The 18,484-nt window shown below is 40.7% G+C and overlaps 1 protein-coding gene across 2 annotated transcripts in view; it reads left to right on the top strand.

The window, feature by feature from the left end:
- RIOK1 (RIO kinase 1) overlaps positions 1–16,770 on the top strand; it is a 32,647-nt gene extending 15,877 nt beyond the window's left edge. Inside the window, exons 13-17 of one of the 2 annotated variants that reach the window (XM_045866402.3) lie at positions 1,580–1,645; positions 4,221–4,340; positions 5,140–5,193; positions 7,231–7,383; positions 8,207–16,770. In XM_045866402.3, the coding sequence (XP_045722358.1) occupies positions 1,580–1,645; positions 4,221–4,340; positions 5,140–5,193; positions 7,231–7,383; positions 8,207–8,317 (504 nt within the window). In that variant the 3' untranslated portion in view covers positions 8,318–16,770. Of the gene's footprint in view, positions 1–1,579; positions 1,646–4,220; positions 4,341–5,139; positions 5,194–6,978; positions 7,385–8,206 lie in introns of those variants that run through there. The other variant, XM_064597200.1, reaches the window with a different exon arrangement.
- Positions 16,771–18,484: the final 1,714 nt, after the last annotated feature.

Below are 18,484 nucleotides of genomic sequence, written 5' to 3'. Positions count from 1 at the left end.
CTTCAAGCCCTGCTTTCAGTTCCTTTGGGTGTATACCCAAAAGTGGAATTGTGCATTATATAGTAATTCTGCTTTTAATTTTTTGAGGTACTACCATACTGTTCTTCTTAGTGGTGAAACCGTTTTACATTCCCACCCAACACTGCAGAGGGTGCCAGTTTCTCCACATACATCCTCACCATTTTCTGTTTTTTTGTGTTGGTTTTTTCTTTTTTTGGAGTAGCTATCCTAACAGGTGTGAGGTGGTGTCTCATGGTTTTGATTTGCATTTCCTTGATGATGAGTGATGTTGAGCATCTTTTCGTGTGCTTGTTGGCTACGTTAGAGCTCCATTCAGAAAACTTTCTCAAGGAGAAATCGCGCAGAAATCATTGTTTCTGCAGGTGTATTTTCCAGATCATGTGAGCCTGTAGTGGAAGTGGTCTTACTACCTCACTTGTCATTAAGTTCTTTTTTTTTTTTTTTTTTAAGTAGTCTCCATACTGAGCAGGGCTTGAACTCACAACCCTGAGATCAAGACCCGAGCTGAGATCAAGAGTCAGATGTTTAACCGACTGAGCCACCCAGGCGCTCCTGTTGTTCTTTTTAATGTTGTCACCCTCTCCTGGACCATGAGCCCACACGGGACAGGAGGTTTAGTCTTCTATTGCCGTTACCTAATCGGTACCTGGCACATACTAAGCAATTACATATATTAATTGAATAAATACATACCGTTTTTATTCTTAAATTTTTTAGCACTAATTTTAGTGTCTGATTGTAAAACAAAGAACCCTAGTACCACAACTCTTTCCTTTTTTCTATGTATCCTAGTAGAGAACAAATCTCCAGTTTTCCAAGCCAAAAGACTCTTGTAGAATCTTTGTCACCTTAGTTGCAGTCACGGTTTGCTCAAAGAGATTTCTTTGGTGGTTTATTTTTCTGCAGCATTAGAGACACATGCTCAAAATTAGAGGACAGTCCCCCTTTCCTCTTTGATTCCCTTCATTGCTGAAGAATTAAAGGGTGGTTCTTCCATTCTTTGGGTCTCAGTTTTCCTTTAGTAAATATTTTTGCTAATCATTTAAAAATTAAGGAAAGTAGGGTCTTGAGTTCAAGTCCCACTTAAAAACAATTAGGAGCACCTGGGTGGCTCAGTCGGTTGAGCCTTCGGCTCAGGTCATGATCCCAGGGTCCTGGGATCGAGGCCCACATCGGGCTCCTTGCTCAGTGGGGCGTCTGCTTCTCCCTCTCCCTCTGCCCCTCCCCCTGCTCGTGCTCTCTCTCTCTGTCTCTCTCAAATAAGTAAAATCTTAAAAAAAAAAAAAATTAAGGAAAGTAGTTTTACTCTTGAGTAAAGGGGTAGGGATTCCCCAAGCCTAAATGGTTTGATTTATACTGTTACTTTTGAGCTGATAGCAGCCTTTTTGGTGAGATCTGACAGAGCTAACCTGTGTCACTGGAGGCCTCAGAGTCCTTTTTTCAGAAGTGTAGACGTGATACCGATAAAGGTGAGAGCAGGTTTATACTAAAGTTGAGAAATGGATGCACCTTCTGTAGGTTGAATATAAAGGAAAGTAACTTTTGATTTCTTTCCAAGGCCATGGAAATAGCATCTCAAAGGACCAAGGAAGAAAGGTCCAGCCAAGATCATGTGGACGAAGAGGTAAGATATATTATCTTTCCACAGCCGTAGGAAACACTTTGTTTTGAGTTTTTGTTTTTTTAAGGGCATACTAGGTCACCAACTTGATTTTAAGAGAGAAGCAGTTTTCAGATGATGAGAATATTTCCTTTTACATCATTTAACTGAGCCAAATGGGATAAATTACATTTCATTACATCATTCCACTCAGCAACCTATTAGCCCATTGTCCTAGATGTAGAGCTTTACTTACTTATTTGCAGAATAGTTCATGTGCAGTATTGTTATTACTTTCAGATGTGCAGCACGGTGATTCAGCATTTATGTACATTACTGAATAGTCACCACACTAAGTCTAGTTACCATCTGTCACCATACATAGTTACTATAATGTTATTGACTATATTTCCTATGCTGTATTTTATATACGTGTGACTTATTTATTTTAAAACTATAAGTTCATACCTCTAATCCCCTTCTCATTCCCCCATCCTCTCCCCATCTGGCAACCACCAGTTTGTTCTCTGTATTTATGAGTCTGTTTCTGTTTTGTTTGTTCATTTGTTTTGTTTTTATAGAGTCCACATATAAGTGAAATCATATAGTATTTATCTTTCTCGGTCTTATTTCACTAAGGATAATACCTTTGAGGTCCATCCATGTTGTCACAAATGGCAAGATTTCACTCTTTTAAGGCTGAGTAATATTTTATTGTGGGTTTGTGTGTGTGTGTGTGTGTGTGTGTGTATATATATATATATACATTTTCTTTATTAATGGGCACTTATGCTTCTTCCTTATTTTGGCTCTTGTAAATAATACTACAGTGAACATAGTGGTGCATGTATCTCTTCGAATTAGTATTTTTGTTTTCTTTGGATAAATACCCAGAAGTAGAATTGCTGAATTTTGTGGTAGTTCTATTTTTAATTTTTTGAGGAACCTCCATACATTTTTCCATAGTGGCTGCACCATTTTGCATTCCCACCAGCAGTGTATGGGGGTTCTCTTTTCTCTACATCTTTGCCAACACTTACTTCTTTTTGATACTAGCCATTCTGACTGGTGTGAGGTGATCTCTCATTGTGGTTTAGATTTGTATCTCTACGGTGATGCTGAGCATGTTTTCATGGGAGTGTTGGCCATCTGTATGTCTTTGGAAAAATCCCTATTCGGGTCCTCTCATTTTTTAATCAGATTGTTTTTTGTTGGTGGTGAGTTTTACGAGTTCCTTATATTTTGTGGATATTAACCGCCTATCAGATACATCATTTGCAAATATCTTCTCCCACTCAGTAGGCTGTCTTTTTGTTGATGGTTTTGTTTCTTGTGAAAAGGTTTTTAGTTTGATATAGTCCCCATTTGCTTATTTTTGCTTTTGTTGCCCTTGCCTGAGGAGAAAGATCCAAAAAAATACTGCTAAGACTGTATTTAAGTTTACTGCCTTTTTCTTTTAGGAATTTTAAAGTTTTAGGTCTTACATTTAGGTTTTTGCTCTATCGTGAGTTTATTTTTATGTATGGTAAGATAGTGGTTCAGTTTCATTCTTTTGCATGTGGCTGTCCAGTTTTCCCAATACCATTTATTGAAGAGACTGTCCTTTCCCTGTTATATATTCGTATCTCCTTTGTTGTAAATTAATTGACCTTATATGCGTGGGTTTATTTCTGGGCTCTTTATTCTGTTCCATTGATCTATGTGTCTGTTTTTGTGCTAGTGCTGTACTGTTTTGATTATTATAGCTTTGTAGTGTAGTTTGAAATTAGGGCATATAATGCTTTAGATAGAGAACATTTTTAAAGAACCTATTGAAACATTATTCAAGAAGGGAAAACCCGTCTCAGTTCACAAATGTGAATTTTTAAATGATTTAAATGTTAATTTTGGTACCACTGTAGACTTTAAATATGTGTGGTGAAAAAGAAAATTATTTTAATCTTGGGGATTAGTGTATTTTTTAAAGATTTATTTATTTGTTTGAGAGAGGGAAAGAACAAGTAGGAGGGGCAAAGGGAGAGGGAGAGAGAATCTCAAGCAGACTCGACACTAAGCACAGACCCCGACTTGGGGTTCAGTCTCGGGACCCTGAGATCACGCCCTGAGTCGAAACCAAGAGTTGGTCTCTCAACTGATTGTGCCCCACAGGCCCCCCCATAGTAGACTTTTAATCAAAAATTCTCAGAGCTGTTAGTGTGATGGATGAATATAAGGCACCCTATATTTATCAGCAGTTCTGAATCCTTTTCACCATAGCACAGGGTAGATAATATTTCCATGTAAGAACATGTTCCTTTGTAAGGCCTAGCCGGGGGCAGTACTTGCTAACTGCAACTCCATTCCTTTCTTTCCCACTCAGAAAAGCTTTCTGGAATGCAAACAAGGGGAAAGTGGGGACTTCAAATCATTTCACATTTTATCGTTAGTAACAGAGTCCTTTTGGGATCCGCACAGCAACACCAGTGTGTGCAGAGCCTGGCTGAGGATCCATGCTGTAGATGACAGCAGAGTCTTCGGACGTGGTGGGTGTGAGATGCTCAGGGAATGAGAGAAGCATGTGAATAACACTTTTGATTTTCTTTTCCTCTGTGTCTGTTAGGTGTTTAAGAGGGCATATATTCCTAGAACCCTGAATGAAGTAAAAAACTATGAAAGGGATATGGATATAATGATGAAATTGAAGGAAGAAAATATGGCCATGAATGCCCAACAAGACAATGTGAGTAGCTTGGTTTGTATATAACAAGCAAGTTTATAGAGGAAGCTACTGTCCCAAACCTGCCATCTTGAATGTTGGCTTCTAATCTTCTGAGATGGCTGATTCCCTTTGCATTAATAGGTCCTCTGCGCACATTGGATGTAAAGGGAATTCACTGGTATTTGTGAAAAATGGCACATTTGAGTCCAATAGACTATAGTTGCAGAAAATGGAAGATTTGTGTAAAGTCTGGGCTGTAAATGGTTATTACACTAGGTCCATTAACATACATATTTCAAGGTCTGGAACATTTCTTTCTGTGAAAAGGCCAGATAGTAAATATTTTAGACTTTGCAGGCAAAGAAGCAAAATTGAGGCTATTATGTAGGTCATTACAAAATAAGAAAAAGAAAAATTCCCCAAGTTTTTATTGAAGAAATTAAAAGCCCTTTAATAATAATTGATACAGCTTTTCATGATTCCTAATAGAGAAGAATGGAGTTATTTTGGGGAGAATACATTCCATTTAATTGAGAATCACAGTTAAGAGTTTTCTCTTATAAAATTGGTGGCACAGGTTCATTTATAAAAACCATCAGGCTGTGGGTGGGTTGTGGGCCAGAGTTTGCTAATGCCTGTGTGCTCGGGGGGCAAGAATAATACCTATGCTATAAACTTTCTGTGTTAACCAGGGGGTAAGTTTTAGGCACCTCTTAATAATCACAGAAGATTATTAGCCCATAGTGTTCTTTCATAATATTACAATGTGTGTTTGTCACTGCTTTATGTTGATTCTTCTTTTTGTCTTTTTGGTAATAAGATTCTGTACCAGACCGTTACAGGATTGAAGAAAGATCTGTCTGGAGTTCAGAAGGTATGAGAACTTGTGTTGATGTTCATTTACGTGAATACTCTTTTGAAGCCTATAAAACCTACTTTATACTAGAATTAAACTAACAATATTATTACTAGTATAGATATTTCCGAAGTTTTTGGGCATTTTCAGAAATGCCCGATTTGTGTTCACTTTTTTAGCCGTAAGACTGAAATACAGGAATTTGTGGTTTATTTCTGTCAGTTGTTCTGTTGTTCTTGCTGAGGCATTGATGCTTTTTATATCCTGGTCTTTATGAAATTATTAATGATAACCAGGTGTTTCTTGGTGTTTTTACAGTTAAAAAAAACAACAAGGGAATCTGGTCTCATATTGGTATAAAACCTGTTGCAGGGCGCCTGGGTGGCTCAGATGGTTAAGTGTCTGCCTTCGGATCAGGTCATGATCCCAGGGTCCTGGGATCGAGTCCCGCATCGGACTCCCTGCTCAGCGGGGAGCCTGCTTCTCCCTCTGCCTCTCTCTGTCTGTCTCTTATGAATAAATAAAATCTTTAAAAAAAAAAAAAAAACCTGTTGCAGAGCAGTCTCACAGGTTTAGCAGTTTTATAGTTCTGGCTTCCTGTAGTGTTTTTTCTTGTTTTGTTTTACATTTTTAGAATGGTGTGGATTAATTCTAACGTAAGCAAAAATAAAGGCAGTTCTTATTTATTTTAATGTTTTATTTTGTTTTTAAAGTAGGTTCCATGCGGGGTGTCTAAGTGGTTCAGTCACTGTCTCTCTCTCTCTCTCCTCCAAATAAATACATAAAATTAAAAAAAAATAATAATAAAGTCGGCTGCACACCCTGTGTGGAGCCCAACTTGGGACTTGAACTGACCTGAGATCAAAAGTCGGACATTTAACTGACTCAGCCACCTAGGCATCCCTATTTGGATGTTCTTAATTAAAGGCTTAAATGTGAAGGATCGTAGTTTGCTTTTTGAAATTTTACTGTGTCTTTGTTTTTCGAAGAATTGAATTAGGAAAACTCACATGTTCAGTATGTGTTACATATAGTACGTGTTATAGGGCAGTTGTGCCTTGAGTTCCAGCACATGAAGATTTTGTGAAAACTGGCTAGAAAACCTTTTTTACAATTGCCTTTTAAAGATATTTTTTCTTATAAAAAGAAAACCTCTTGTTTTTTATTTTTTAAAAGATTTTTTATTTATTAGTGAGTGAGAGAGAGAGAGCACGAGAGGGAGGAGGGTCAGAGGGAGAAGCAGATTCCTCACTGAGCGGGGAGCCTGATGCGGGACTAGATCCTGGGACTCCAGGATCGTGACCTGAGCCGAAGGCAGCCACTCAATCGACTGAGCCACCCAGGCACCCAAAACCTCTTGGTTTTTATTTTTTTGTTTTTATTTTATTTTTTTAAAGATTTCATTTATTTTTTTGAGAGAGAGAGAATGAGAGACAGAGAGCATGAGAAGGAGGAGGGTCAGAAGGAGAAGCAGACTCCCCGCTGAGCAGGGAGCCTGATGTGGGACTCGATCCCAGGACACCAGGATCATGCCCTGTGCCAAAGGCGGTCGCCTAACCAACTGAGCCACCCAGGTGCCCCCAAAACCTCTTGTTTTTAAACAATGCTTCATGCTGCTTTAAAAACTGCTAAACTTCAGCGGGGGGGGAAGCACCAATTTCTCTTGTTTAAATATTGTTTTCCCTCTTGATTGGACTAATAGTAAGTATTGCTTGACATTCAATTCATAGGAAAATAGCTGTGAAGTTATCCAAATCAATCTTTATTTTTTACTTCTATCTGTATTTCTCCTTCCAAATCCAGCTTGGTTCTGTTCGTGATCTGGGTCACCCAGTGAAGCCACAGTTCCTTCATTTGAGTGTGTTCTGGAGCCTCACTTGATGCCCTGCTTCCATGCTTCCTCCCTGATGTTGATTCTGTTGTTCTCAATGTTTCAGTACAGGATGTAGTTGTTCACCGTATACCTGCAAGGCTGAAAAATCTGAATTCTACCATTATCGCATTTAACAATAGGTGACTAAGTGGTTATAGAATAGCTTTTGTAATATTTTCAAGGTCCCTGCACTTCTAGAAAATCAGGCTAAGGAAAAGGCTTGTTCTGATTCAGAAGATGCTGGAAGCTCTGAGTGTTCTGACATAGACTCAGAAGAGCAGGGAGAACAGGCCTGCTCCAGGAAACCCACTGCTGACGTTGAAGTTGATAAAAAGGTGAGCCGAGAACTCAAATTCCCTTGTTCTTCAACATGGTAGCAAAGCCAGTTTCGTTTCTCATTTACTAGATTATGATGGCTGAAAAGATTATTGATCAGTAAGTACTTCTAGTTGTAGTGCTAGTTTCTAAGTGTGAACTTTGCCTTTGGAGGTCACATTGTGTAGAGATTGGGCTTCTGTTAGGAGCTCCCTGGGCACTGCCTAGAGAGAGGACACACTGAATTCATCGATTAGAAATGATTGTCATTCACTTGAAACACAATTGATGTTGGAGTTGTCCCATGGTGAAATACTGAAAGGCCATTTCATAGGGGATTTGCAACTCAGTCAGTGTTTCCAGAATCTAAAAGACTTATTCCACTCCTAGCCATCAGCATAAGAGACGAATGATACATGATTGCTGTGTAAATGTTACTGTTCATTCTTAGCTTAAGCCTTTAATCCTTACAATGTTCAGGGCCCTAAGACTTCTGAGAGACATACCCAAGCTAATGCACACATTTTCTGTCTTTGTCTACTGCAAATATTTTGTCTTTCCAACCTGTATTTCTGTTAGAATATGAAACTTGTGAAGAAAAGTAGTTGCAAACATTTAATAGTCCTCCCAGTTATTTCTGTTTGGCACTCTTCAAATTTCTATTAAGAAACCGTAAAGACAAATTTGGAACCAAATTGCACCACCACATCCTAATCATTTTCATCTTTTCCTGTTATACTCACTTTTGTCCTTTCACATATGTTTTCTTACTTAGTTGTAATAGTAAAATGAATACTTGGAATGAAATCTGCAGGTTCCTTTATTTTTGTTTTTGTTTTACAGGAAAGAAAAAAGATGGTCAAGGAAGCCCAGAGAGAGAAAAGAAAAAACAAAATTCCGAAGCATGTGAAAAAAAGGAAGGAGAAGACAACCAAGATGAAAAAGGGCAAATAGAACCAGAACTCGAGACATAGAGTAATCTTCCATCAGTCGCTTTTCCCGCCTGCGCGGTGAGCTGCGCCTGGAAGGGGTTCTCACGGCAGTGTTGTGAACATGGGCTCACGTGTGCTCACGTGTTCTTGTGTAATTATGTAACAAGCTCTAAACTCTCCCCGTCTAGATGCACTCATTGCCTCTGGGTGGTATTGACAGAGGATTTATTTAAACTACTATTTTAATGAAGAACTTTATACAGTTTTATTTTTATATATATTTTTTTCTCCTGCAATATGTTTTTCGAAGCATCATAAATGTTTAAATGTGACCAACATCCATAGTCTTTATGTAAGTGTAAAGGCACTTTGGACAGACTTGGGTAGATTGTTTTTGCTTTGCTCGTACATGCCAGAGACCCATCTGAAATCATTTGATCCTAGGGCTGCGGTTTCTGTGGAAGGGAGTTTCGTTTCTAAGAGAATTCATTTGGTGGTTGATTCAGTAATCATCTACTGCGACTGTTCTGTGTGCATTGCTGCTCATTTGGGATGCACTTACTCTTCATCTTTGTTACTCTTGAGTGAAGACATCGCAGTTTATAAGCTATTTCACATTCAGCTATTTGGCCTATTCTGTTCATTCATGGAATATTTGAGTGTGTTAGGTGCAAGGGATACAGCAGTAAACAAAACTAAAAAATTACCACGTTCAGGTACTTTACATTTTGAAAGCAAGACATTAAACTAATAAATAAAAATGTATCAGTAGGTGGTAAATTCTGTGGTGAGAAATAATGCAGAACAAAGAGAATGCCTGGGGAGGTGGGAGTTTGCCGTTGAAAAACAGGCCACACCGAGCAGCTACATTTGAGCAAATACTTGAAGAATGGGAGTCAGGTATGTATCAGGAGAGAAGAGTATTCCAGTCAAAGCAAACAGCAAGTGTGAAGGCCCTGAGGCAGAAGTGTGCCTGGAATGTTCCAGAAACAAGAGGCTCCCATGACCGAGAAAGAGATCACATGGTGCTAGGCTATTAGAGGATTTTGAGCAGAGGAATGATATGATCTGACTTGTGTTTTGGAGGGATCTCGCTCTCTGGCCTCCATAGAGACCTGAGTAGGAAGCGAGGGTGGGAGACCAGAGGGGCAGTTACTGTAGTAACCCACGTGGGAGCTGGTGATGGGTCTGTCTAGCATGGTGGCAGCAGACATGGAGAGAGTGGTGGGATTCTAGTTTAACACAGTGGCGTGAACTGGATGTGCTAAGGGAATATGTGAGGTGTATGACAAAGTGAGGGATGGCTTCAGGGTTTATGACCCAAGCAACTGGGACTGTTGCACTTGCCACTTCCCATGTTGGGAAGGAATGTGACTGGAGCAGGATTGGGGGTAAGCTTCCATTGCAACAAAGCACAAAAGTCAAAAGAAATGATAAATTTTTAATTTTTCTTAACCATATATTTTATATTGGAAATACCTGTTTTAGCCCTTGCATCAGAAAAAATTGCTGTAAATAAACTTAGTTTCCCTGAAACTGAGGCTTGAACCTGGTGGTTTGAGGGTTGGTGGGCTATTGCGGGGCTGGGGGGTGGCGGTCAGCTGAGCTTTTAAAATACTAGGTTGCATGTATTATGTTCATACTCTCCTCTCCTCCTGACTTTAAAAAGTTCCAAATGCAAAATGTGATTTCAATGAAATACAACAGTAGCCCCTCTAAAATATTCTACAGTTAGCCAGAGAGAAACAGAAACAGATTTAGCAATCCTGTACACGTTTGGGGATTTTATCTTCAGGATCTTCCCTTTCTCATACGTGTTTGGTCTTACTCTCGCACAAGGTATGTTTAGGGGGTCAAGCTCCTCAGTGCTGTCTTTTGCTGAATCTAATGCAATTACAAAGTCTGGAATCAATTTCTCTTGGGCAGAAGTCATGTCAGTAAGATGATAACAGGGACAATACATTCTCATTGGCATTGCTGCCGGGAGGAAGTGGCTTGTAAGATGCCAAAATTTGGGACTGTCGGGGGATTTTAATTTGAGGAGCATTCTTCTGGTAACTGTCTTGCTGATAGGCCGTCTCCTTGTTCGGATTCTGGGCTGCACGCCGTACCGACTCGTAACTTGCTTATATTGCTCGCAAACTTGTCTGAAACCATATTTCCCCACTCCTGTCTTTCTCACCGGAAGGCTTGGAAGAAGGAGCCCTGTTCTTAGGCAAACTTAGATGACTATTTGCTGACTTTGGTTGCCGTTGAATTTTGAGTGTTGACAGGTTTGAAGTGCCCATGGATTCACTATTGGTTGTACAGTTACTTTCCATTTGGAGAGGTGGGGTTTGGGTTTTGACTTGAAGGCTGAGATATAACTGTCCCTAGATGTATCTGATTTCCTGTCCTATTTTGTTGATATTTAATCCTTCCGAATAATGTAAGGATTTCTGTTTACTGTGAGAAGTTGGGATCCTTTCTTTGAAGCACAAAATTAGAGCTGTCTTCTGTGCTGCTGTAGTTGTCCTTCTTCCTTTGATAAAGCAGTTTGGGAACAGAACTTCCACCGGCCCAGGTGCCCCAGCGTTTGAGCCTGGCCTTGCAGCGAAGAGACACGGACCAAATGGGAACCGGCGTTCTAGGCTGGCGTCAGGTTTTCTTCAGCTTTATCTCTGCTTGATGAAGATGGACTCAAGAGGTTGGAAAACTCTATGGCTTGGTACTAAGTTGTTTGAGACCATCTCTTCTTTTCGTGAATGTTCTACTGAATTCGGTGCAAGTGGCTTGCTGTTTCTTGGTAAGAGGCCCATCCTATTTTGTGGCTGTGATTTCATTAATCTTTTGGCTCAGAAAATGAAGAGTTGGAAAAAAAAATTCTTCTAGAAGCTGGTAAAAGTTCAGTTTAGGGATAACTCAAATGTCATGGGCTCTAAGTGAGGACATTAAAATCCTTTCATTTTCAAAAAGCTTGACAGGTTTTCTATTTTTAGTTGTACACATAGTAAGTAGAGACCATGCCCATTCAGAGCTCTACCTTGATTTCTGGGGGTTACTTTTTGATGACGAAAGAGTTGCACGGATCAGCAGCTCCTCAAAGTTTAGTTTCCTGGAAAGGTGTTTTGTGACCACATCAGATGGACACGGTTTACAACCATGGGTAATCATAAAGCAAGAGCTCTTTATGTTTTGTCTCTCGAATTGGATTAAGTTATCACACTCCCTCCATTTTGGTAGCAGTTTTTAACTTGCATAGCCTTTGAGTTTGTGTTGCCTGCCTTCGGCTTAGGTCGTGATCCCAGGGTCCCCCTGCTCAGCGGGGAGCCTGCTGCTCCCTCTGCTTGTGTGCTCTCTCTCTCTGACAAATAAATAAATAAAATCTTTAAAAAAAAAAAACTGTCCCGGGGAAATGGTAGTACAGGGTATCAAATCATTTAAGCTAGTTTCCAAGGGAGAAGATGCCTTTCTTGCATCTGTGTCCTCCAGAGATCTCAGTCCCAGTTGACAGTGTTGTGGAAACCTTTGGACTTGAATTTTGGAGAACCAAAACTTGAATTGGTGGAATTCTTGGCTGGTTTTGGCTTTCCTTCATTTTCTGTATCACTCCACATCCTGCTTTGAGTGTTGGCAGGCCATGATTATGATGTCATATCATATCTGTCCTACAGCTAGACTAATCACACAGCCATAAAATCCTTGTCCTCAGGTTTTTTTTTTTTCCCCAGAATAGTAAGAGGGTCATTTAATGTGTGAGCAGAGCTATCTCTAGCTCTCTAGAGAGGTTTCCATGTCTCAGTGCTACTTGATAGTTTTGTTTAAAGGCTGATCAACTTCATCGTCTTTGGGTGAAATTTTAGCCTTTACAAATCCTGTAGGTGAACGTCATGGGGTTCTAGATTAGTCAGTGAAAAAGTGGTAGGTCCTTGGTGGGGCCAAAAAATTGTTGGAGTCAGGATGCTGGAGTGCAGAAGCTGGAAAGACAGAGGAGGTCAGAGAATGGGATATTTAAGGTCATGTTCTTGGAGGGTTGCCCTTGGTGTAATATCTGAGGTGCAGCCATGGGTGTGAGGGGCCACGGGAAGGGAGCAGACAAAAGCACTGAAGGCTGGAAGGTCAAGTAGCTGAGACCAGGGCTTGGCAGGGCCATCTGTGTTAGGACAGGCCTCGTTTTAGGGTGTCAGTAAGGGCCCTGCTTGAATCTTCAGGGAGAGAAGGAAAGTGGGCCAGGGAGGGGCTGGCATCGAAGCCTGCCACCTGGATGGGAAGTGAGCGGTGTCCGAGGACATGGGGTTAATGGGGGCAGGGCAAGCAGTGCCCTCAGGAGAGCCGGGGTTTAAATGGGCTAAGGAAAAGGGGACCCTCAGAGGAGATGCCGAGGACACAAGGCTTTTTGCTGGTGTCTGACCAGGGGTTCCGAAAGGCCCTGCGGGAATGTTTCAGGACTTAGAAAGGTGGGAAGGGGTCTGTTTGAGCTCAGGTGCAGGCCCCTTGGTGGCGTTGGTGGCTTCAGTTCTCAGAACCTGGTGCCATTAAGTAGGCAAATGCCATGACTGCGGTGGGGATGGTAGCAGTACCTACCTCACAGAGTTCATGTGAAGGATGCTGAGGAGAGCGGCAGGCAGCTTGGTGAGGCGGGTGCCCACTGCTCAGCCCCTGAAAGGGGACAGGCAGGCACGTGGGTGCTTCTGGTGTGGTGCAGGGGGAAGCACACACAACCACCTGTGAACCACCTTGCCTCCTGCACAAGCCACCGAACCCAAATGTAGGTAGCCTCCAGATGTGATCAGCAGTGACAGGAATACACCGCTCACAGGGACGGGATAGTTGAGGCGGGGAGGAATCGGTCAGCCGAATCCGAGTCAGAAGTTCGGTTAGGGAAAAAGGAAGAGCTGTCGCAAACCGTGAAAGCAGTCTAAGAGACACGTGTCCCAATGCTGGGGACTTCGTTTGGATCCCAATTAGTCCAAACCAGTTGTAAAAAGATGGACTTTTTGGGATGCCTGGGTGGCTCAGTTGGTTAAGCATCTGCCTTTGGCTCAGGTCATGATCCCAGAGTCCTGGGATCGAGTCCCGTGTCAGGCTCCTTGCTCATCGGGGAATCTGCCTCTCCCTCTGCCTCTCTCTTCTATCTCTGGTGAATGAATGGATGAATGAATGAATGAATGGATAAATAAATAAATAAAATTTTTTAAAAAATGGATTTTTTTTAGACAAACAAAAAAATTTAAAATGGAGTAGATATTAGATGATAGGAGGGAATTGTAATTTTATTGGATATGATAGTGGTATTGTTCCATTTTAAAAATTGTGGTCCATATGGACTAAAGTCTTTATGCATCTAACAAATAGATGTCTGGGATTGCTTGAAAATACTCCATCTTTATCCCCATCCTTACAGTAGATGAAACAAGATCAGCAGAACATTAATAATTACCAAAGCTGAGTAATGGGTGTATATGGATTCATTGTATTATATTTAGATGTATAAAAGTTCCCATAAGAAAAAGCATTTTTTTTTTAATGAGTTAAAATATGTCACAAACAGTGTTTGTCACATAGTAGTAGTGTCTATATTTGTCTTACTATTTTTAAGTAACCTTTTTTTTTTTGCCTAGGCATCAAGGTTCAGTCATGTGGGCCAAAAAGGTGGGTAGGTCTAGGCAGAACTGTAATGCCTACTGGTGCTGGCCTCGCTTGGTGTCACTTGAAATGACCTTTTGGCTCCGAAATTCAGATGCTATTAGTAGGATGCAGTTAGAGAACCTGTATATTGAACAAAGGCTGGTGGAAGTTTTAGTTCTGCCAAACCCGATTCTTGTTGTAAAATATGATGCCATCTTCTGAGTGCCCTGTCCTAACCCGTCTGTTTGGAATTGCGATCTGCCCCCTTCCCTCTGGCCCCTACATACCTGTACTACCTTGACTCTATATTGTTTTTCTAGAGCTCCTCTAACTAACTTACGTATTGAATTTACTTATGTATGTATCGTGTCTTCGCTCCCAAACTCTGACTAGAATGTAAGCTTCATGAGGACAAGGATTTTTACCTTTGTTCAGTTTTTTTATTCCAGCACCTAACATGCTGTCTGAAAGAGAGTAAATAATAAATATATGTGATTAATAGGTTGTGTTTCTTAAAAAAAAAAAATGAGGGTATTACATCAATTCGCACCCCTCATGTTCATAACAGTGAAAAGTAGGAGTTGATGTGGACTCATCTGTACTCTCTCTAGCCCTCCCCTGACCAATGGCGTCCATTTTAAGGTGGCTGACCTGAGCTTTGTGTGTAGGCCACATCACTGCCCCCGCAGCACTCAAGCCAATGGAACTGATGGGTTTTAAACTAGATTGTTATTTTGATTTTGACCATGTGAGACCATTTGACCATTTTCCAAAGTGCTCAATTCCAAATCACCACAATGTATGACAGTGGGAGTCTTTGAAACTAAGGCTTAGGATTCACACAGTTTGCCATCTTTTCCCAAATATAGACTTAGATTTTTTAAGATAAATTTATCTTATTTATATTTGTGAGAGAGAGCGAGAGAGAACATGCAGGAGTGGTGGGGAGGGGCAGAGGGAGCAGCAGACTCCCCACTGAACAGGGGACTTGATGCGGGACTCAATGCAGGACTCGATCCCAGGACCCCAGGATCATGACCTGAGCTGAAGGCAGATGCTTAACTGACTGAGCCACCCAAGTGCTCGATAAATTTATCTTAAAAGGTGGTTCTGAGTGTAAACAAGACCCCTGCTTACTTGAGAGGCTGACAAACTTCCACGGTGAAGCACCATCCTGATCCTTTTCTTCAAAACGGCATAAAACAGTATGGTAGCCACAGGACATTGGCATGCTTGTTAACTACGTATTTGGTCTTGCCCAGCCTGGTTTATCATTAAATGATACCAGTGTTGGCAGTAGTATTGGGAGCTTGTCTCCTGTTGCCCCACCATGTAAACATCGTCAAGGCTTGCTCGAGGGGAACCCTCTCTTGGCTGGGGAAAGGGTGAGTCACTTTCCTTTGGGGGGAAATTTTTCATCTGTAGATTCAAAGAGTCAGACCAGGTAGTCATAAGATTTCTTCTTCACAATTCCATTATTTTAAAAAGTGTAGCAGATCAGTGATTGAGAAAAGACCTTTCAAAGCCAAGGGACCAGACTAGAATGACATCTCTTAAAAGAGTTTGTTTATTAAAGATACAATCAATGGTTAAGGTGCTAGTTACCACAAGGCAAGTTTGCTCTTTATATGAATCATAAGGCATCTCTTTCTTACTGTGTGCCATTTTAATTTCATGATCGGAATTCTGTTCATTGTCCCTGCAATAACGTTCGCTCCTCTAGAGGGAGGTGTGCTCTTGAATTCTGATTATTAACTCATCCTGTAAGTTGCATGAATGGCCGTTAGGCTGATGATTGCCAGAACTTTCAGACTGTACAGGATGCACAGGATTAGTCAACTTTATGTTCCCCTTCAAGAAGGATTAGATGAACCGATCTTGTTGATAGCCGGTGCATGTTTGGTGGCTGAGTTTTGAATCAGTCCTCTTCAAGAACTGAGGAAATAGCTCCTCGGTAACATTTTTCCAGAAGTTGTAGCTCCTTTAATCAGGAGTTGCTTTACTTTTAAAACAGCACACATGCTTCAAGAAAAGAGTAACAGTCACACAAAAACAGACTCCTGAAGAGCCTTAGACTGGGAGTCTGGCATGCTATGAACTTGCTAGAGACTCACTTTCTCCTTCTGGGCCTCAGCTTTCCTATCTATAAAATGAAGATATTGGAGTGATGAGGACTCTGAGCTCTAGAGCTGCCGTCTGCGGTCACCACTGGCCACGTATGACTGTTGGGCCCTTGCAGTGTGGCTGGGCGGGATTGTAAGTGCAAAATACACACTGAATCTTGAAGACTAGGTATAAAAAAAAAAGAATGTAAAGTAACCTGGTAACTTATTAATATTGATTACACGTTGAAATGCTAATATTTTGCATGCAGTAGCCCCCTGGCCCCACACCCGTGGTTCCGGTCACCCGCGGTCAACCGTGGTCCAGAAGCAGATGATCCTCCTTTTCCGACACATCCTCAGAAAGTCAGTAGTAGCTTAGCACTGGGTCACAGTGCCTGAGTCATTCACCTTCCTTCCTCCCCTCATGTGACATTTTATCATCAAACGTTATCCCAATAAGAAGGGGAATACAGTACGGTAAGATATTTTGAGAGAGAGAGAGAAACCACATTCACATAACTTCTTTTACAGCATGTTATCATTGTTCTATATTATTATTGTTAATCTCTTAATGTATCTAATTTATAAAATTAAACTATCATATGCATGTGTGTATAGGAAAAAAGGAATACCTACAGAGTTCGGTACTATCCATGGTTTCAGGCATCCACTGGGGGTCTTGGAATGTCTTCCCCGTGGATGCAGCGTGGGGGGACTATAGTATATTGGGTTGAAGAAAATATATTAAAATTAATTTCACCTATATTTTGTGGGGTAGAAAATTTTAAATTGTGGATGTGAATATGTGGTGTGTAGGACAGAACAACCTACAAGGGAAGGAATGATCAAGGGACTCCCCCAAATCTGTCAAAATCAATCTTCTAGAAGATATTTTTAAAATTCCATATTCAGGAATATTTATTATTTCTGAAGAAAAAATTGCCATTCCATTTGGTTTAAATATAGATAATATATATAATGCGTGAGGGGAAAATGGGACTTCCTAATAAATGAATAATACAAGGAGGAGTTAAATACTTGTTTTTTTCCTCACAGTATTTTGTTAGCTTGTTAGTTTGCGCCTCAAACTTTCCTACTGCAGGTACTCATTGGGACAGAAGAACATGGCCCCAAGCTGCTTTCCACGCCACTGCCTGGCATGACATTTTCAAATCTCTTGTTTTAGCTTAAAAAAAAAAAATCCGTGTGAATTTTGTATTCTACTTCATACTAAATTCCTGCTAAAAACTTTTTTGAAAGTTTTAAATGATAATCAAGTAATATTAATGCTCCAAGAGGTCATTCCCCGTATTTAACTTGAGGTTCCCTTGTGGACCATCATAACTGTATTTTGAAGTCTGTTGCTAGTGAGGACAGTGTGGCAGGATCTTTGCTTGAAAACTGTAGGATAATAGTATCCATTATATTGCAGTAAGGGTTAAATGAGATAAAATGCAGATAAGTTCTTTAGCACACCATAAACGTTTATTAAGAAAAAATAAGTATTGGTTACTTTTCTCATTTGATTCCTAAAAGGTGCACATTCCACGTAAAATGAAGGATTAGAGGCTAAAGGATTTTTCTTGGAAAATGGAAGCCATATTAGGAGAGCATACATGAAGTTGTAGCACTGTATCAAGACTCCTCATGTGTAGGATACCTGCTTCATTCTTAGTTTTGTTCATCTTTTGCAGGTGTTGGTAGATGGCCACGTGCTATAACTGAGAAAGTCCCAGATTTGAATTAAGAAACTGAGTTCTAGTCTAGGACCTAATATTCCTCCTTATTTTATTTAGAATTTATACCCCATCTATGAAGAATTTCGAAATGGTTTCAGTCAGTAAGGAGCATATGCAGTACTATCAATAAAAAGAGCAAAGCCATTTGGAGGAAGGGAGAAGTTACTACAGCAAAAACCTATGGGCAGATAGATACCTGTTGCCTAGCTGAATCTCCCCAGCTGTTGGGCAAAGGATCAGCGAGCTTGGGGAAGTCATTTGACATAAGCTCTTGTCTTCTTCAGCTCCAGAATGAGGAGCACCAGGTGGACCAGGTAAACCAGGTGATTGCTACGGCTCTTGCATTCCTAAGCATAGCACTTGCAAAGTCAGACAAATTCTGACGGGTTCAAACACCACCCCCGGTGTTTATCAGTGGGATGAACAAACTGAACTTTTCTGAACTCGTTCTTTCATCTGAAATGAAGATAGTAAGAAAATCAAAAGTGGTGTCAGGGAAATTCCAACGCCTGACTCTTAGGAAGTGATTGCTGCTGGTTTCCCGGAAGAATTCTAGGAAGTTCGAATGCAAGTTGACTTGCGGTGCCACAGTTTTGCTCTGGTACCCTCTTCCAAAATGAATATTTTACTTTACGAACAGGATAATTTGAAACTTCAAAACCAAGAACTCCAGAGCCAGTGGTCATGGAGTCCATGGCACAGCCCTCAAAGGAAGGGGGATCGCCGAGGAAATGACCT

Source organism: Mirounga angustirostris, unplaced genomic scaffold (assembly GCF_029215605.1).
Source record: "Mirounga angustirostris isolate CCGP_5_RB_7025 unplaced genomic scaffold, mMirAng1.0.hap1 SCAF_8, whole genome shotgun sequence".
In the NCBI taxonomy this organism is placed as follows: Eukaryota; Metazoa; Chordata; class Mammalia; order Carnivora; family Phocidae; genus Mirounga; species Mirounga angustirostris.
This window is presented reverse-complemented; position numbering and strand designations above follow the sequence as displayed.